This window comes from Myxocyprinus asiaticus, chromosome 34 (genome assembly GCF_019703515.2).
Source record: "Myxocyprinus asiaticus isolate MX2 ecotype Aquarium Trade chromosome 34, UBuf_Myxa_2, whole genome shotgun sequence".
Taxonomy (NCBI): Eukaryota; Metazoa; Chordata; class Actinopteri; order Cypriniformes; family Catostomidae; genus Myxocyprinus; species Myxocyprinus asiaticus.
Window position 1 is genome coordinate 31426033 of NC_059377.1, and position 22007 is coordinate 31448039.

At 37.2% G+C, this 22007-nt stretch overlaps 1 protein-coding gene across 2 annotated transcripts; it reads right to left on the reverse strand.

Moving 5' to 3' along the window:
* Positions 1–7740: 7740 nt before the first annotated feature.
* On the reverse strand, positions 7741–10294 carry LOC127425284 (homeobox protein XHOX-3-like). Of its 2 annotated transcripts, none has more exons than XM_051671053.1 (3): positions 9931–10294; positions 8745–8908; positions 7741–8277 (listed from the first exon to the last, which is right to left on the reverse strand). In XM_051671053.1, exons 1-3 carry the CDS (start codon positions 10292–10294, stop codon positions 7741–7743), a joined length of 1065 nt encoding a protein of 354 aa, XP_051527013.1. The 2 variants fall into 2 exon arrangements, with proteins under 2 accessions (XP_051527013.1, XP_051527012.1); XM_051671052.1 differs by having other exon boundaries at positions 8745–8971; positions 9922–10294.
* Between the last annotated feature and the right edge of the window lie 11713 nt (positions 10295–22007).

Here is a 22007-nt window from a genome sequence, read left to right on the forward strand (position 1 = left end):
ATTTGGAGGTAATGGCTTCCACTGTGGTTCGATGGAGTGCCAGTTCTCCCAATAGGCAAATTAAGCAAGTTGCTTAGGGCCTCCGATCTGCCAGGGGGCGCCAACACTGTCAAAAGCATTATAAGTAGTGTTACGAACATACTGATGTGGGCCCCCACATTAATATTTGCTTAGGGCCCCCAAAAGGCTTGGGCTAGAGTCCAGAACCTTACAAATGGTTTTTTATCCATTTCCAGACTGATAAATCTCAACAAACCTTTTTTCCCAAATGTTGTAGAATTTCCAGTGGTTGTGAAATTGTGTACCTTAAGAAGCATTGTAGTGATCTCTTCTCTCTTAGTTCAATATACACTCACTGAGCACTATATTAGGAACACTATGGTCCTAATAATGTGCCTGACATGGTCTTCTGCTGTTGTAGTCCATCCGCCTCAAGGTTCGACGTGTTGTGCATTCTGATATGTTATTCTGCTTACTTCAGTTGTACAGAAGGGTTATCTGGCCATTCTCCGTTGACCTCTCTCATCAACAAGGCGTTTCTGTCCGCAGAACTGCCAGTCACTGGATGTTTTTTGTTTTTGGCACCATTCTGAGTAAACTCTAGAGACTGTTGTGTGTGAAAATCACAATGAAAACCAAGAGATCAGCAGTTACAGAAATACACAAACCAGCCCATCTGGCACAAACAATCATGCCACGGTCGAAATCACTGAGATCACATTTTTTACCCAATCTGATGGTTGATGTGAACATTAACTGAAGCTCATGTCCCATATATGCATGATGTTATGCATTGCATGATTGGCTGATTAGATAATTGCATGAATATGTGGGTGTACAGGCATTCCTTATAAAGTGCTGAGCGTGTTTACATGCACGTTCTTAAACCGTTTATGCTTAATAAGCCGACAACGCGTGTGGTTATGTAAATGCAATAAACGGTGTTGCTTTATCGGCAAAAGGTCATAAACGGCGTAAGAATAAACCAGTCGACATGGGTAGTGTTTTGCCCATAACACTGATTTTGCATCGCATGTAAACACCTTTACCGGTGTTCTCACCGGGCTTATCCAATGTGCGCATGTGTTGAGGGCATGTCTCTTCACGGTTTGATGTCAAAAACAGAGAATAACACAATTATTTCAAATCTCATGTAAAAGTTGTTTTCTTGCTTTGTCAGATTTTTTAAATAAGCTGATTTTTGGGAGTAATCAGCATATTGGTATGCATGTAAATGTGCTCAGTGAGTGTATGTGTGGTTTAAACTCAACAGGACTTGTTGCAGTCAAATGTGGTTGTATTCAATTACCTCAATGTAACACAAAAATTAGCAGATTTCTTTTGTTTCAAGATTAAGTGGGCATTTTCTTTTTCGCAGGGGCAAGAGGGGTGGTTTATGGTTGATCAGTAATATGGGTTTTGCAATGGATGATGCAGATTCTAATACCTAAAGAGCAAATGTGGCTGATGGCTGATATAATGCCAACATGCATGTAGTGATACGTACAATTCAACAATTTTTCCTGTTACTGAAATGTAAAAAACACTTATTTTACACAGTATTTACACATTTCACTAAACAAAAATGTTAACTGGCCAAACAAAAACAATTATCAGCCAAATAGGCCAAATATCATCTCATTAATCAGCCTGGGCAGCATTTTCCAAAAGCATTGTAAGCCTAAGTAGTTCGTAGAAACATTTGGCGCCAGTGGTCTCTACGATCAGCTTAAGCATGCGATGCATCTGGGAAATGCAGCCCTGGTCTATAGAGTAATTGTTGACTTTACTTTTATTAAATTAAGTAATTATTTTAAAACTATACTGTGTTCTCTGGTTACCCTTGTCTAATTTGAAGTTTTATTTGATGATATGAAACCATTCAGTGAACAAAAGGGGGGAAATGTTTTACAGCACTGTAGTTCTAGGCATGTAAATTATAATGCCATAATCAACACAGGAAGGTTATCTTGTCTTACTACAGTGAGTGAAACATGACATTTCTTGCAAAAAAATTCAAGTTTAACTCAATGGCTTATTATTATCTAATCTACAGTATGTTTTACAAGGTAATCTGTTAGTGATCCTAATACCAATATAAAAGGAAATTAATTATTTTTGGATTCCATTTATTAGTTCTATTACGCTTGCATTTTGAAACTTGAAAATTCTGTTTTTCTTCCCATGAGCAGCTTGGTATGTGAATTTACTTGTCATGTCACAGAGCTAGCACCAAAATGGAAATTCTGGCTTTTACCTCCTGAGCCAATATTGTCAGAGTCCTATGCATGTAATTATTTTTGTAATTTTGAAAACTAAAGATGTTCTTAGAGCTGCACATTTAGATTTTTTAGTAAGATACACATACACTATATACAGGCACTTTGATCAATTTTAATAACAAAAAATACTTTTAAGGAAGAACAAATGATCCAGTGGTCCATAAGTTGTATCAGCAGACCAGTCAACAGGAGAGATTTGGGCTGCATCTCAGCTAAGCATTGACCAGGTTAACCACATTACTAGCCCTCTGCCTCCCTCTCACAGTGGTAAATAAAGAATGTGAGGGCATCGAGCGGCTGCCTCTGATATGTGAATCCATCAGTATAGGCAATGAAGAGCTGGACAGAGCAACTATTACAACTGCAGCTGCTGGAGAGGGCCACAGCTTATCTATTTCGAAGAAAGAAAGAGATAGAGTAAGAGAGTCTAGGAGAATTACTCTACCAGGCCAGGTGATTATAGCTAGAAATTATTTATGGCTCTCTGTGGTGAAATTGACCATACAAAAAACAAAATAAAAACAAAACAAAAGGCAGAACACAAGTGATTTATTTAGCACTGATTGCATAATTTATATTGACTATATATCTGACACCAATATAATTTTGGTGCTAACAGCAGGTGACTTGGCTAACTTAACAGCAGAAAGTGACACTATAGCAAAGATTTGTTTGGAATTCTGTACAGACAATGGGGACTGCATTTTAACACAATAAAATGCATGCAGTACCAGTGCAAAGAAGGGCTAAGAGAGAAAGAGAGAGCAACCCCAAAACACTACATACAGTATAACAGTATATACAGTACTGTGCAAAAGTTTTAGGCACTTGTGAAAAATGTTGCGTAGTGTGAGGATGTCTTCAAAAATAATGCCATAAGTAGTTTTCATTTATCAAGTAACGTCATACAAAGTCCAGTAAACATTAAAAAAAAGAAAAGAAAAAAAAAAGAAAAAGGAAAAGAAAAAATTAAATCAAAATTTGGTGTGACCACCTTTGCCTTTTAAACAGCACCGATTATCCTAGGTACACCTGGACACAGTTTTGTTTGGATGTTGGCAGATAGCATGTTCCAAGCTTCTTCTCCAGAGTTCTTCTGTCTATTTAGGCTGTCTCAATTGCTTGTCTCTTCGTGAAATCCCAGACTGACTTGATGTTCAGTGGGGGGCTCTGTGGGGGCCATTCCATCTGTTGCAGGGCTCCCTGTTCTTCTATTCTATTCTATTCTATTTGCAAATAAATGTTTGGTTGTCTAAAATGTATATTTCCTATTGAAACACTAAAGCTGAAGATATAAATAACCATCTTAAGATAATTATTTTGGTAAACCATCTTATGTGCCTAAGACTTTCACAAAGGACTGTGCATGATGATTATTGGGACTTGCACTCTCTTTTTCTGCCAATAACACCCTAACCATAACCCTATTTAGTTCTTTGCCCTGAATAATAATGCTCACTGTTGACAATTAGGCTGAGAGGCTAACAGTTAAGGACACATAGAGTATGTATGAAATCTATTAAATACATCTTCTTTTAAGACATACTCAGGACATTGATGATTACCTAGCCCAAACTTTAATAAAATAATACAACTGAAATTATTAAATGAAATATCTTGTCACAAATGTCTTCTTTTTTATTTTTCACAGTAGTCTATTGCATAAAATTCTGTTATTTATTCTGAATTTTACCTTCTCCGCTTTTAGTCATTTTAGAAATTACTCCACAAACGTAATTTTTCCATAATACATTATGGTTACAATCGCAAATTACAATTTTTTTGTGTGTGTGATTTACCATTGGCTGATTAAGTCTGCTTTGAAGACAGGATTTTTTCCCTCTTCACCTGTAATACTTGGAAGGAGCAAGTTTATACTTTGCAATGCTTTCTGCATCCCATCCAGGCCCAAATTGACTGCCTTGGTACACTGTAGTATAATTATAAGCCAAACTGAATTAATTTTATAAATGAAGACATGTAGGGTCTACTTCAATGGGAAGAGCTAAAACGATGCTAATATAACTGTATCCATCCTGCTTTCTCTCTCTTGTATACATTTTAGATGGAAATTTTTTAGCGTGTCTGGTGGTGGATGGCTAGTTTGTTTCTACAGCTTGGACGAAGTGTCTCCGTTGCCCCGTAAATAACGCTGATAGACGCCAGAGGAATATGACTTTCACACACGTCAATTGATTTAATGTGACCTCTAGTTTCTTAATGCTATTGGATGCCTATTTAACCAGATGAAGGCTCAGATTGTCTCGTGCACTTGTGCATTAATTCCCCATTCATCATCATTAGGCAGTGAGCGGTCTATTCACGCATGGCTCTGCCTGCTGTAAATTAGAAAGTAAACAGGCTTTTAAACAGTCGCCGCCTGGAGATGCGCTCCTACGGACAGATGCACGGTGCCGCCCCATCCTATGGCGTTCTGTCGTCCCAGAAAAAAAGAAAAGAAAAGAAAAAGAAAAAAAGATGTCAAATCTCATTCTCACAATTCTTAGTCATCTAGATCTTTAACTCTCTTGGTTTTCGGGGATTTGTCGCTGTTGGTGTGTAATGTGATATATATTGTTTTTTTTTTGTTTGTTTTTTTGTTATTTAACATGGCCTTTTATTTTCTAGAAGATGCTTGCACGTGGCCCAAAGAGGCTACATCAGACGACAGATTAATCAATGCGAGAGCTGAGAGTAAATCCACTCTGCTTGGTTTAACGTGGAAGGTAGGCACTGAAAAGAACATGTAAAGTGACATGGATATTTTTTTTTTTTTTTTACCCCACATGCTCACTGTTGCAGGTAGGCCTACATTGGCCTTGGTTATACGCACATTAAAAGTCACATATTCAGTATCAAACAAACTAAAATGTATTGGACAGTGGAAAATGATCAGCCCTATGGTAGACCTATTTATATTTTCTTTTATTATTCATTGTCAATTTAGTCCTTGGTCATTTACCTACCTACCCATTTGGTAATTTAATGTAACACCGAACATAAATCCGTTTTTGAATTTAGTTAACTGCTCTGTTTAAATGGCGTATTATTCCAAACATATGCATTTTAATCAACTTGGTCACACTTACAAGAACTGATTCTAATAAGGCCATCAATCACATGCGAAACCAGGACCTTCTGGCGTAGGCTTGTGTGGGGTGGGGGACTGAATTGTTTGGGCTGGCGATCGCATGCAGTTGTTGACATTTGTTTGTAAAATGAGAAGGCGAGAAGAGTAGCAATTAATATTTCAAAACCTCCTATCAGACTATCAGAATTCTCTTCAGGCATAGCTACATGGCTAAAAGGTGACTGAAAGGAAGAAATGGCTGCACTGGCATACGGTTAATGAAAAAAAAAATGCTTAAGATTATTGTTAGAATTATTCTGTAATTAAAATGATTTTAATAAATATATTTCTTGGCTGGGTATAAGCAGTCTAACTGCAAATCTGAAAATTGTAATATATTATACTTTATGCACTTTATATGTGTGTGTGTGTGTGTGTGTGTGTGTGTGTGTGTGTGTGTGTGTGTGTGTGTGTGTGTTTTATATATATTCTCATCTTTTGCTTTGATGTTTAGACTCAATATCCAACCTTCTCTATTATGTCCAGAAAGCTTCAATTTGCCGCTCCAGATGCCACAATTACTGGGCCAACCCAGCTAATTAATGTTAGTTGATTTGTGAGTTTGAGGCATCATCGATCTTTCTGCATTCCAATATATCCGCAAGACATTTCATTATTTCTATTAACAGCGCCAGCACATGGATTGTGCTAAAGGTGCCTGGGGACTACGTAGCTGTCAAAAACTCTCATTCGTTCAAATATAGAGGTCCGGTTATGTCCACCCTATTAGACAACATAATTTCAGTGGTGCAGATGAATATTAGGAACCATATTGGAGACAAAGTTGACAACACACTGTAATTTGAAAGCAAACCCATTTGGCCATTTTTTGTTCAGAATTTAACTTGTGCTTTCGTTATGTTGCTGGCTTCTGATGTCTTTTGGCTTTCTCTTCGTTCTCGTTATCTTCATGAGACAGGTTGAGTATATTTTTGAGAGAAACGTCGGACGGATTTCCCTTTGGTTTAGCTTCCAGAATGTATTGGAAGAAATGTTTTGAATCTGTGAACAAATCGAATACAAAATCGTCGAGAGTAGCCATTGCTTGCAGTGTTTCATAGGTTAACTGATAGCATAAAATCTTTGCAAATTGTAGTTGTACCTTCTTGAGAATGCACATTGATACACTTGTCAATTTTCGTTTAAAATACACCTTTATTATGAAATTGAACTTAACCAGAACAATAGGCTACTGACCCATTTTCGCGCATGTTCCACTGCGGAAGTAGACCTAAATGGCGAATGTTCAGCAGATCACGAGAAGGAAATGTACATTAATAAAAATAGAAAATTGGATGATGCAAGAATTGAATGAAAAAAAAAAAAAAAAGTAAATACAATACATTACGGGCAATAAATCAATAAATAATGCCATGTCTGATGATGTCCATGAAAATTAACGTTTCAGTTTTTTTTTATTTTTTTTTTTATTTATTTGCCATCTTGTATGTTTATTATCAACTGCCTGAAATAAGGTGAAGCGAAATCAAGACTGGGAGGAGATGGCACGGGATGAAGGTGTTGGGGTAAAAGCATTCAGCTGATGGTATGCGGGTGAGAGGCATTTCAGGTTTGCCCCAATTTGCCGCATGTGATTGTCCAACGGATCTCTAGTGCATCTTCTCCCGTCAAGCCAGCAAGCCTCGCATGAGCTTCTTAATCCGCTCCCCTGACGCCTTGTTACCGGGTTGGCAGACAAGTCTCTGAGCGTGCAGCATTATCATTAATTCAACATTCAAAATTTTTCCCTTCCGAATACATCACTCCTTAATTTCTCTCGCATCTGCACATTTCGCTGTGCTACCGGGACCGGGTGTTCGTGGAGGAGAAATAATGAGCCAACCGTGCTTGGTTAACAAATCCCCTTGTTAAAAATCAAGATGAAAAACATCGTTTTAATATGAAAGAAACTGCATGTAGGTCAGTTTGTACGGGTAAGAGTGTATACATTTTGAGAAAGCTTTTGCGCTATCCTCCATTCATTCAGATTTTTACAAATACATTTCTTATACCACATTTTGTTGATAGGGAGTAATTAAGATTTATTTGCTTTAATATGATATCTCTCTTATGAATATCTACTTTCTCCAAAGATTATTTTCAACTTGAAGTCCGTGGCTTATCAGTGTTAAAAGTAGGCTCTGTTTGCACAATAAATAGCTTCTTAACTGGAAAACATACACAGTTTGAAACATTATCTAAGCAGGTTGCCTTTGGGTTGTGCATTGTGCTTTGGGTCGTTCATGCGTTAACTTATTAAATATTGCCAAAAGTGACCAAAGCTGATCCGGATAGCACTCAAAGAATCCATAGCCTTTTGCTGTCGTCTTATCTGGTCAGTGGCACTTCCTCCCGTTGGTCTAAAGAGACTGAAGATGATTTACTTAGGACTGCTGGCGAGAACGTGAGGAAGGCCTCAGTCCTGGTCGTTGGCGAGCACGAAAAATCTGCGTTGTTGGACCTCTGTGGGAGACCATTTGACTGACTGGCAGCATGACAGGCAAGGCAGGAGCATGGACTTCCCCCGGGACCGAGCCCGTGACCCGGGCTGGGGTACAGTGACGGGTGTCTGAAAGCGCACAGCAGCTCAGGACGCGGATATGGATGCGAAAGAACCCGAAAACTGTCCAGCGAGCGCAGAGGGTTGGAAAATGGACCCCCGGTGGCAGAGGCTGAACTTGCAGTAACACCGCTGAGAGGAGAGTAGTAAGGTAGAGGAAGATGTGATGGAAATGGATAGGGCAGGCTGCCCGTAGCTGCAGCATGGCTCATCATATAGGTGTAAAAGGCGGGGTCTGCAGGATGCGGCCAAGTCATAGCCAGTCGCTGTCTCTTGTCCTTCATGCGACGGTTCTGAAACCATACCTGTATCCAAAAAGCAAGCAAATCAGTTATAGCCTATGGGATAATGACTGTGGCCTTTTGCATGTAAACAAAACCATTCTGAAAGATGAATGAACTGTGAGCAATGCTCTTATAATTAAGCAAATAATAACAGGTCAGGGCTGCGTTTACCAAAATCATCGTAAGCCTAAATAGATCGTAGAAACTAGTGGCGCCAATGGTCTCAACAATCAACTTAAGCTTGCGATGCTTTTGGGAAACGCAGCCCAGGCCTATTTGTTAGTATTAAGTATAATGATAGAGTTATATTTCTTATTGTAATAACATTGACAATAGTTTGATCTGTTAGCTTATCTGATGGAATAATCTAGCTTGATAGGTTTTCACACTCCTAGTAGTTCGCTGATAATCTTTGGGTAATTTCTAAAATAAATATGTAAAAAATAATGTTTTAAAGTAGAATTAGAGGTTTGTGCGAAATGTAGTACCTTTATGGTTGTTTCCGGTAAATTTAAGGAAGCCGCCAACTCGCACCTACGTGGCCTGGACACGTAATTTTCCCGGTAAAACTCTTTCTCCAGTCGTGCTATCTGCTCCCTCGTGAATGCTGTTCGATACCGTCGCATTTGGTCAGAACCATAGTTGAGAGCCCCTGGGCCAGAACCCACCTTACTGCTGTCCACGCCTACTTCTTTAGGCGAGCCCGTTGCCAGTCCTGATAGAAAATAGACATTACTGATTTTAAGACTTCCAACAACCATTGCAATGTCATTTCTTACCGTATTATATATATATATAAGTTCAAACTGAATTGCTGGCAAATTTTGGTTGCATTTACACACATTTTTTTTATAATAAGATGCTTCTGAAATCAATAATATATTTGTCATATTATTGTCTTAAAAAGGTTTCGCATAAATAGCTTAAATAATTGCACTGGAGACTGATAAAAAAACTAGAAAAAATCTAATGAAAACATGCAGTGTTAATCTTTCAGTATATTATATTTATTATTTTCGAATTATAAACGAAATAAATAACCGGCTTTCGTAATAAATCTAATCGAATTGAATGTGCACTTTCGTGTAAAATAATTTAAGTCAAGGTTTATGTATTCTATAAATATAAACTAGCAAAATACTTCTTTCCCTGTTGCACAACTTGCTTTAAATTCTATGCTTAGTTTTAAATGGGGACAAATAAAATTACTGGGGCTCAGTGGAGAAGCGTTTAAAGTATCATATCATTATGGCTGAATAGATATTAAATCAAGTTTTACTAAGATGAGACATTCTTGAACAATCTTTTGTGTGTGTGTTTGTTTGTGTGTGTAATAAAGCCTGCAATTTCACAAAACGAAAAACATAAAAATTATTGAGATGGTGCAGATTGGTGTAGGATGACTTGGCAACTTGTTAAATGCCTGGACAGCACCCCAGATACACAGTGGCCTTGTAATTGACATGTTAATTCGAAACGCTTGCAGTAAGGTAACAGGAGCTGACAATCGAACGCGCTCCTAAGCAGTGGGCGACACTACAGATCAAACCTGATAACATGTTAATTAACGCATGTATTCTCATTCAGCGAGAATTTACAAACAATGTAACAAAAATAAATACATTAAAATACATTACACTAGAATAGTTTGAGCATTTGTTTTACCTTGTCCACTCGGGTAATCCATGCTCTCGGGGGTACAGCTGACATCTATTTCCTCATACAGGTCTGATTCTGCATCTGAGCTGCTGACCTCTTTGTTAGGGATGTCTGTCAACTCCCTGTCCGGCGCAGAGGGCTTGTAAGAAAGTGTCACATCTCTGCACTTTGCGCTTCGATGTCCCTTTATCGCTTCATCCACTAGGTTTCTCGAATAAGGCACGGAGTCGGGGCTTAGGCTGCTCTGGTGAATCGGGTTATCCGGTTGCTCGCGCGAGGGGTCTCCAGTAGCTTCCGACAACCTGGAGCCAGTTTTGGCAGAAAGAGTACCGATATGACCGCCCTCAGCGCGCATCGGCATGTCCTTAATGTTGTCCATAACCGATGGAAAAGAGCAGGGGTCCAAGTGTTCCGGAGGTTTCTAAGATAGCTTTGGAGCAGAAAACGCAGACGAGGAGCTGTGCGATGCGAGCGCTAGAGAGTGCTGCATGAGCTCTGGGAGGGATCACCATTAACCTTTCTCTCCTCAAGCGCTGTCATTCTTAATAGGGCAGTCGTCATAATAAGAAGGCTCAGTGACGCCACGCGTCGATTTTGGAGTGAATAAACAGAGCGGGAGAGTGGTGTAGCAACAGAGGTGAAAGCAAGGCTACACCACAATATACATGCAACAAAACATTAGGCTGCAAGCTTTACCAGCTAAACACTACAAACAGGACAAGTCTAAAAGATGCATCAAATTTAAATTCGCACACAAAGGTAAACATTTTCTTAGGCTTGTCTGGGTAGTTTAAGAGATTTCGTCCATGTGTAATGACTTGTTCTCTTTAAAGCCTTATTTTATGTTGGCATTTTTGTAAAAGCAATGTTTCCTTAGAGATGTATGTCAACACAATTTTTGTTTCACTGAATTCAGTTGTCAAAACCTTTTTTGTTGTACTGAATTAAAATACAATAATTTGGTTTAACGGCTCAGGGGAGAGAAGTAATAGACCATATAGGGTAAGTTCCCGAAATAGAATAGGGGCTAAAAAATCGAATAGTTTGAATAATGTCATAAAACTTAGATGTTAAACCCTATCTATTATCTCCCTGTCTTGAGCCCACTCGGATATAGGAAGGAGTCATAATGGCAGCCTTTTGGAATATATTAGCACATGTTTCTTCCCGATCAACAAAGTCTGTGCGCGTTGGAAGACGTCAGACTGAATGATAATATTCAAAAGATGAGGAGGGCTGTCTCTCCGCCAGCAGGGTAATTTGAGGTGTACATGCTCCATCCTTTCTTCTCGCGCAGCATCTCAGTCACGCTTTCATGTACCCTCCCTTCCCATCTCTTTTTCTTTTGCCCTAACTCGATCTTCCAAAGTGGTGTCAAGTAAAGTGCAAAAAGGTCAAGTCCCCGTGACCAGGAGTAAGAAAAACAGACTATTTGACATTTAATTAGATTTGTTTGAGCCGCGCCAACAACGCATCCTCACCGTCTGCTGGCGGAAGGCAGCTTTCCAGTTTCATTAGATATTCTAGAATACTCTTTAACATATTTCAAATGGAATTCTACTGGTCCATTGCCTTAATTATTTCATAATAATTATTTCAGGGATTTCGCCAAAAACGAACCACATTAAATGTGATAAGCAGCATGGCAGGGTAGAAGGAATCGATAAAAAAATAATATCCAACAAAACTGGCACATCAGTTGTCGTTACAAAATGCAAATCTGCAAAATATATGCTGATATTTATATGGTAGGCTATTCTTCACCGCATTTTCTTTGAAAGTTTAAAAGTTGGATTCTATAAGATTCCGTTATTCTTTTTCAAATCAAATCGGACTTTGTTTTTTTCCCCAAGATTTGATCGAAAACATGAACAAATCAAATGAAATGGACAAAGTGCTGTTTCAACTCTTGCTCACTGAATAAAAAAATAAAAAAATAAAAAAATAAAAAAATAATAATAATTATTGTAGTGAGGCTTGTAAGTTGGTTTTTTGGCTCCATGAGACGAGTCTGTTGGATAGCCTACGTGATACAGCTATACAAAGATAACGCGGTGCACTACTTGTTTTCGGGGAGGAGGCCTCTCCCTCCTCTGCTTTGATGTCAGAGTTCAGGCAGTAAAATTCACAACAATCCGTGATGAAGTTGATTAGCTTTAAACAGTATAAACTTAGGGTGTTTGAACTTGATATTACTTCTCAACCCAGATCGCTTTCATCGTTTTGCATCGCTTTCATCGTTTAATACACAACTATAAGGCATTCCTTTTAACCGCACTTAACTACACTATAACCACACTGGCAGCAATAGAATCATAACTATAGTGGGATGTAATAAGCTGAACAATCTTAGTTACACTCACCCCTAGTTACTCTCTCTCTCTCTCTCTCTCTCTCTCTCTCTCTCTCTCTCTCTCTCTCTCTTATACATTTTTAAATTGATACATTTTGTAAAAACAAGCTCAATGGCTTGTTAACTGAACATAACACTCTGTGGCAGAGATAAATGGTGTAACCTGTAGAAGTGCAAGTAGGCTAACCATGTCTGGTTAAGATGTGGCCAGTAAATAAAGTCTACTCAACACTACCGTCTTTTTAGCAGTCTTCATCCTCATGTTCTTCCTGGTCGCTTAGCGCGTGGGAAATCTGGGGATGTTTTACAAGTGCTTGAGCACATAACCACCCTGATTTCAAGAGAGCGGGACACGCATGTTGGAGAGTGACGTCAGAAGCTCTATTTGAGTGGCCGTTTGTGACTACGTCTGCGTCCGAAAGCTGGAAAATGCTGCCTTCTGAGGTTGTTTAAGGAGGTTGGGTGAAAATAAGGTGCCTTTAGAACTGTTTTGGGACCAGTTTTCTTAAGAGTTCCATTTACTAAAAAACGCTGTCGGTTAAGCCATTAACTGAGGCAGCAAGGCAGCAAATTGGCTGCCTATCTTTCGGATGCAGCCTACTTCTCTGAACCATCAAAGCTGTCCTCGTGCGCCCTCGCCTGTTAGAAGAGATGAGGGCACTCTCTCTCTCTCTCTCTCTCTCTCTCTCTCTCTCTCTCTCTCTCTCTCTCTCTCTCTCTCTCTCTCTCTCAAATGTAATAATTTTAAAGTACTTTATTTGCATGATTGTTTTTTACATACAATATTGCCAAAGCTTTAATAAACGAAACAGATAATGACAAGAAAAAAAGAAAAAAGAAAAAAACTAAATAATAATAATAATAAAATGGTAACAAATGACAAGAAAAATATAATTAAAATAAGGTGCCAGATAATGAATAAAATAAAAACTATAATAACAATATACACTATACAATTTCAAATAGAATAAGCATTTAACAAGACATTATGAACATTAAAAAACTGTGGCATGAAGTTTAAGAGTTTGTCAAAGTATTTCTCACCTCTGTAAATGTCTCACAGTGAAGGAGAAAGTGTGTCACAGTGAGCACGGACTCGTTCTTCCTTTGGAAGCCATGTTTGTCTGTGTCTGCCTTTTTCTATGGCCAGACTGTGATCACTGAGCCTGTATTTGGTGAGGATCCATCTCTGCTTTGTATCTTTTACAGTGTGGAGATATTCTGCCAGATTATACTTTCTGTTTAAGGCTGAAAACATTCCAGTTTACTTTGGTTTTTACTTTCTTTTTCCCAATGGTCCAAATATGAATTTTTTGCTTTCTTTTATGATTTTTTTATTTTTGTTTTATGATTTGGTTTTGTTCAACAGTGCTGGTCTGAAACTGGCGTTTGTTAGTTGTTAGTAAGTTTGTGAGTTTTAGAGCTAGCTGACAAAGGAGACTGGTTTTAGGCTTCAACTCTTGGGTTCTTAGGGCTTCATGTTGCAGTGTGTTAGGGGAACTAAATTTTAGGTGCATCCAGAATTTGAGGGATCGTTTTTGAATGTCTATTGTTAAGGGTTAAATGCCTTTGGCCCGGTGCACTCTCTCTCTCTCTCTCTCTCTCTCTCTCTCTCTCAGTTTTCAGTTTTAAGGTGCTTTTATTGGCATGACAAATATTTTTACATTCATATAGCTAAAGCGTTTACAGCTGAGCTGCATACAAATAAAAAGGTGCAAAACAATGTACATAATATAAGAAAAAAATACTAAATATACAATGTATTCTTGACAAATAAGGTAAAAAGGATAATGTTAAATAATACAAATGTATACAAGTTTAAAGTTACACATAAAGGAAAAATAAAATATTACTAAAAAACTATAAGAAGGAGACTAAGTAGGTTGGAGATGCAGACTTGCGTCAGTTCTCTCAGTGTCCCTTATTCTGTAGCAGACAGTCAGAGTGGCTGTGCTGCTATCATACAGTTGTCTCTCTCTCTCTCTCTGACAACAAAAGTTGCAATGTTTCTCTCCAGCATTGACTCTTTAGATAAAGATAAACATGCATTTGTCAGGCAAATTAGACTCTGTTAATATTTTGGGGACAATAAAGTATTAGCAACTCTCTAAATGAGAGAAGGCTTTCAATTTTCATGGGCATTAACAGGGATGTATATCAAACAGAAGCTAAACTGTAGAGTAAACAGAGAGCAATTCTTTGAATTCATTAAAAAGTTTAAGATATTTACTTTATCAATTTCATTGACTGAACTACACTGAAAAAATGACTAGTAAGATTTACTTAATTTTTATTTCACAAGTTTTTGCACACAGTTTTTCCTAAGTAAATCTTAATGGTACACTAAGTAAAGCCTACTTTATGAAATAATATTGATTAAAGTGAGTAAATTTAACTTAAAAATTGTAGTAAAATCAGTAACTTTTACTTACATATATGATATACATTGTGCTTAAATAAACTTGAAAACTAAAATAAAAAACAGCTTATTAGTACGTCAAAATGATCTCAACACTTGGTGCACAAAACACCATGACAGTGACAATCAACAGATATTATTATAATTATTATTATTTATTTTATTTTTTTAATGAACGGAAGACAAGAAGTTACCAAACGTAACAACAAAATTAACAACAAACAGTGTAAATAAACTTGCAAATAATTAAACTGTGCAAGCTCATTAATTATTCAAGCCCAGTGCTTATAAGCTAGAGCATTAATTTTTACATATATGAATGTAGATTTTACTTAATATTTTCAAGTTCACACTTAAACTAACTTATTCATTGTAGAAAGTACTTAATCTTTTCTGCTATATTTACTACACCACAAAATAATTTTTTTTTTTTTTTTCAGTGTAATTGGATATTTTTAATCTGATATGCCTTGGAGTATGACTCACGAACTTGGACCCTAATTCACATTCCTTGTGTCATCTTGTGTAGGCCTACATTCCTAAAAGACCAATAAACCATTTTGTGGGCGGTCCTTGCAGGCGACCTTGAATTTTAAACATACAGATATTTGTCATTCTCCTGTGGAAAACAACCTCTAGGAGCTTTCTGTCGTCTATAAGTTGTATCTCCACAGTAGTGTTTCAATCAAATGGGCAAGTTCGTTAGATACAGTATTATATTGATCACATTTTTAATGAGTTTTATTATAATTTTTATTGTACAATTAAAGTTTGTGCACATAGTATTTTAAAGGAAATTGTTATGGTATAAAATTAAGTAAAATCGATTTAATTTCATGACAGTATTAATTGAATTGAGAGAGTAAATTTAACTGAAACATTTCAGTAACTTTCACTTACAAATCTTATGTACATGACATTTAAATAAGCTTAGAAAAATGTAAATGAACATTCTACTGGAACATTCCACATATTTAACTTTTATTATTACCACTTCATATAACGTTCCACATGACATATTGAAGCTTTCCACTGAAAAGCTCTGTGCAAGCTGTGTAGTCTATTAGACAACATCACCTTGCATCACTGGCAATAGGATCACAACATGGAGTTGCCTATGCAGACCTCCAACACAAACAGGATGATCAGGGCTGTTTCTAGCTATAAGCTGTATAAGTGGCTGTTTAGGGCTCCTAAGCCACCAGGGGGCCCTGCAAAGCAAGGTCGTTTTTTTTTTAAATGAGCACTCAGTAATTTAAAGTTTAACTCCAAAAGACATGAATTGCAAAATATGTAGGAAATCATGACCACTCACATTAAAATGAAGACTCCAGTCATATCAGTAACCTTATAAAAGCTGTTTTATTCTACATGGAGGGGGTCCTAACATGACCAGCCGAATACTACTCACTTAATCTCAGTAACCATCCTGTTATTTGCCACTTTCTTTCATTATTTAAAGTAATCATGGCATCTGAAACTGAAAACTTTTAATTTTAAATTATGCTGCTTCCAAGCCGCTAGGTGTCAGTGTAAGTCCAAGATGACACAAAGACAAAAGTTACTAAGTGCACCTTTAAATACACTAAAAGCTGTAAGACTCAGGCAGTTGTTATGGCTCATTTAGACAGTTATAGGGGCCCCCCCTTGTGGCCCAAGAGGAAAGGGAGACTGTAGCTGCAAGGTGCGAGTTATAGATGCACAGGTACACACTCAAAGGGTTTTTGGTCATCATATTATTTTTTGTGTTTGGTGTTATTAACATATTCCAATATCAAGTTAATATATTTAAATTTGTTGAAGACCTCTTGTGTCATTCTTGGGTTGGCCTGGATTGGGGTGAGAGGAGGGGAGGGCTGGCCTCCAAGTAGGATTTTGCTTAGGACCCCCTTATGCTGAGAAATGACCTTGATGATGATGGTTACAATAAACAGATAATTTTTTTTTTTTATCATGAGTGGGTAATTTTGAGTAGAAAATTAAATTCAGATATCACAAAACAAGAAGTTACCAAACGTAACAAAAAACAAATAAACAACAATTCAAATTTTGTAAATTAACTTGCAAACAGTGAAACCTTGCAAGCTCATTAATTATTCTAACCCAGTGCATGCTGGGAACAACAGCTTCGAAAAGTTAAGTACTTTCGAAGCCGAAAGTAATTTACTTATTTTATTTACTACTCAAATTAGTGAATAAATATGACATGGTTTTCTACTTTAGGATTGATACATGATGACACGTTGTAAAAATAACAAATAATCATAAAAAATATTTACTTAGCCTATAAGCTAATGTATAAATATTTACATGTTTGAATTAAAAACAAATGTGTACAGTGCTCATCCTGCCCTCATCCTGATTTCTTCTGTTTTTGTGTACATCTCATACAAAAAAAGTTATCCAATACCAACTGGGCCTATGTGAAAAATTATTTGCCCCCTTAGTTACTAAATCCCCAAATTGATGAAACTGCATTCATAATAGGGTTCAGCTGGACTAGACACCCAGGCCTGATTACTGCCAGCCCTGTTCAATCAAATCAGCACCTAAATAGAACTTTTTCAGCAGCATGAAGTTGGCTAAAAGTTCTCACCCAGTAGCACACTATGCCAAGGTCGAAAGAAATTCCAGAAATTATGAGGAAAAAGGTGATTGAAATACATCAGTCTGGGAAGGGTAATGAAGCTATTTCAAATGCTCTAGGACCCCAAAGAACCACAGTGAGAGCCATTATCTCCAAATGGAGGAAATTTGGCACAGTAGTGAACCTTCCCAGAAGTGGCCAACCTTCCAAAATTCCTCCAAGAGCACAGCAACGACTCATCCAGGAGGTCATAAAAAAAGCCAAGGGCAACATCCAAGGAACTGCAGGCCTCTCTCGCATCAATAAATGTCACTGTTTATCACTCCAGTATCAGAAAGACACTGGACAAAAATGGCATCCATGGTAGAGTGGCGCGGCGAAAACCACTGCTAACCCAGGAGAATATTAAGGCTCATCTGAATTTTGCCAAAACACACCTTGATGATGCTCAAACCTTTTGTGAGAATGTTCTGTGGACTGAGGAGTTGAAAGTGGACCTGTTTGGAAGACAGGTCCCATTACATCTGGCGTAAATCAAACGCAAAATTCCACAAAAAGAACATCATACCTACAGTCTAGCATGGTGGTGGTATTGTGATGCTGTGGGGATGCTTTGCTGCTTCAGGGCCAGGGCAACTTGCAATAATTGAGGGACATATGAATTCTGCACTCTACCAGAAAATCCTAAAGGAGAACGTCCGTTCATCAGTCCGGAGTTAAAGTTCAAGCCAAACTAGATTATGCAGCAAGACAATGATCCAAAGCATAGGAGTAAGTCCACCTCTGAATAGCTCAAAAGAAGCAAAATTATAGTTTTGGAGTGGCCTAGTAAAAGTCCTGACTTGAACCCGATTGAGATGCTGTGGCAGGACCTTAAACGGGCAGTTCATGCTCGAAAACCCTCCAATGTGGCTGAACTAAAGCAGTTCTGCAAAGAAGAGTGGCCAAAATGCCACCACAGCGTTGTGAAAGACTGATCTTCAGTTATCGGAAGCATTTGGTTGCATTTGTTGCTGCTAAAAGTGGCACAACCAGCTATTAAATTTAATGGAGCAGTTAGTTTTCACTTGGGCGATATAGATGTTGGATAACTTTTTTGCTTCAATAAAAAAAAAAAAAATATATATATATATATATATATATATATATATATATATATATATATATATATATTATTTGAAAACTGTATTTTGTTTACTCATGTTGCCTTTGTTTTATGTTATATCTCGTTTGAAGATATAAAACAATTTTGTATGAAAAATACACAAAAATAGAAGAAATCAGGAAGTCAAGAACACGTTTTCACATCACTGTATTTACTTAATATTTTCAAGTTTATTCTTAAACTAAATCAATCAATGTAGAAAGTAGCCTACTTAATCATTTCTGCTTTATTTACTTCACCACAAAATATTTTTTCAGTGTGCATATATTCGTTACATGTAGGCCTATTCATCCCACACTACACCAAATATCAAAACCACCAACAATATCCATCTTTCTTGTCCGATTGATTTTTCAAAAACAAGAGACATTCGAAATGTCAGCCCGTCTAAATTTTCTGGGAAAACGTATCTTATGTTTCGAAAACATTACACTCGGTTTTATTACTTGAAAAGCACGTCTATTTAAATATTTCTTTGTTTTTCAATTGTAGTGTATTTCTAATTTGACCGTTTTTTTTTCAGCACCAATGAGTGACGCTGCCAATGAAGTTGAGCACAATGCTTCTTAAAAGTTATTTCTTTCATTGATTAAAAGGCTCTGTAGTTCATCTGATCGTGTTTTCTCCTTGACAAGTCTTTCTTATTGTCAGATTAAGTAGGCTTAAATCGCTTAATAAACTGATAAAACGTAACGATTTCTGTTCGCACCTTTTTGCGCGTGTGTGCGCGCAGATCAGAGGGGAATTTGAGGCCTGGTCGCGAGCTGACTTGACCAGATCCGCCCCTAGTGTTCTGCACTTCCGCTTGAGGTGGAACAACTGTGCCCAAGCTGAACTTGACCATAGCATTTACAGAATGTTTATCATAACTCAATTCTCCCAATGAAGCAACTTTCGAGTTGCAAAGAGCGGTTTTGATTTGCTAGAGTAGTGGGCATTGTTAGCACCTTTGTGAACCTGCCCATATTTTTAAAGACTTAGCTGAAACCTCTCTTGCCTTGTTTTGCTCAGAGCATGACACTCTTTTTGAATAAAGTACATGTATAACACATATAGACCACATTTATTATTTTGTATGACATTAACACCTCTATTAAAGCTGCCATTTTTTTTAAAGAGATTCCCAACCCTTTGTTTGAGAAGTGTGCTTAAGCAGCACGATCATGCACCACCACAAACATATACTTGGTTTGCTGTAACATGCAGAACGTTGATGTTAGGCTTCATCACAAAATCCTGTGTAAGATACAGCTCCGGTTCCAGCTTCGGTTCACCTCTTCTGCTGCTGAGCCATTCCTGCCAACAGCCTATATCAGCCAGACAGCAAGGGACGCTACACTGACGATTAATGGCTGCCACACTCCATTAATTTTTTTGGATGGACCTCATATATCATAATTGAATACAGTGACTGTGTAATAACTGAGTTACATTTACATATGTAATAATTTAATAGGTTATTCAGTAAACACATGATCAGTATTAGCTACACTTTATGTTGGCTAACTACACAAAATTCGGCACCTGTAATGTGTGCCACTGCCACCCAAAGTTTTATCCATCTTCACGTGAATATAGGGACTTTTTTTTTTCTAGCCACGGCTATACCACTAGCTTAACTTTTAATCATTTTCCTTGTAATTACACAAACTTTATATCGCTACCATTCTGAGGAAACAAAATAAATATGTCTCTCTCTCTCCAAGTCTTACTGTTAATACCTAAAAATTAGTCAAGCGAGTGTCATTACTTTGCTCATGCGATAACACTAGACTAATCAAGTGTCTCTTCTACAACGTAAAAGGAAATTAATGCTGATTAAAAATACAGCAAGAGAGCCTTCTTTTGGGAGCTTTACTAGATTCTTTAGTGGATTTTCTTTTTAATTTAGACCTCATTGATATAGTCTATACTAACCACGACGGTTTACTCGTTTTTATTGTCCATATAAATGTATTAGATTGCGTCATCAGGGAAATTGTAATTAGCTTTACTATTCAATATGTTGGCTACATACAAATACACATAATCTCCACTGTATTGAAAATATGGCACAATAAAAACACAGTAGGATACAAACAAACATGAAATGAATTCAATGAATATTAAAAATCTCATATATATTAATTTAGCAAGAAATGAGGCTCTGCAACAGTTTTTACCCTCTTAAATAAACTCTACATAGACATTAACTCAATGGTAAGTGACTGGGAAATGGGCACACGCATTTAGGCTAAATCATAGCCTTTAGATTAAGCGTTCAACTAAAAGCACTACAAGTGGTAGGCAAACTGCAGAAAATATATTATAAAAATGATGCATATCGCGTGTAATCACCTGACATATCTATCTTAAACGCACATTCATTTATCAATGTGTTGTTGAACATTAACATTTCTGAAACCCTGTCTTAACAAAGCCATAATTTTTCTTCTAACTATATTCCGTAATGTTTTGTCTGGACAAACACGCAATTCTCATGTTTAGCAGTATTTTCACACTATAATGGGGGACAAACAATCTGATGTATTGGTGAAGGTTTTGCCCTTTTTTCAGCACCTTTGGGCCTGACAGCTTCCGGAACGATGTGTTTAGTAGAGGTAGCATCTTTAGGTTTTCTTATCGAGAAAATGCTCATCTTTTACAATTATTTACATGAAGCATTATTCAAGTGTAAATAAATCCCAAAATCTCAATCTTTCCTTTTTACTCTTATTTTGGTGATTCATCGTTACATAAAAAAATAAAATAATAATAATAATAATAATAATAATGCCAAAGACAATTACATAGTTACTTAGCTACGAGTTTGATATAATTAAGTGTATTTATAGCCGAATATCAGAACCTTTATGGCTGCTATAATTTTAGTAATTTCCCCCTGTGCAGCTGACGATAATCGTATGCACTTACTTCAGAGCTTATTCGCTAAACATACTTTTATGGGAGTTGTTTGTGGTTAATTGTTATTTCGAAACATTTAGTGCAAACCATTTATTTTTGAAAATAATTCCTTTCGGTAGATACAATACATGTTGATCAAAATAACCTAATTTCACTATAAAGTTATAGCACCACTTTTGGTGCAAATTTAACCAGCAGCCTTTCGGTGTTATTTACCACAGCTTGTTGAATGAACAGGAAATACACACACACACACACACACACACACACACACACACACACACACACACACACACACACACACACACAAAAACATTGTTGTGGGACTAGACACAGATATACAGTTATTAGTGTCTGTGCTAGGATCACAGTTAAACAGGGACATGCCTCATTTTATCCACAATTTTAAGTCAGTGCACCGTCTTACAGCTCACGTCACATCACTTTTCACAATGTACAGCCTGTTGAACCTCATTTTCGAAATGAACACTCTTTGAGGATGCCCGAGCACTCTGGATTGTATCTGCAGTAAAGTTTAATGAATCAGACATTTATATTCGACTTAAATTTCAGTTCACTTACACACGATATCATTAAACATATTTGTTTACAAACTTCATATAGGCCTCTTTGTCGTGTGCTTCAGTTAGTCTGGACGACGTTG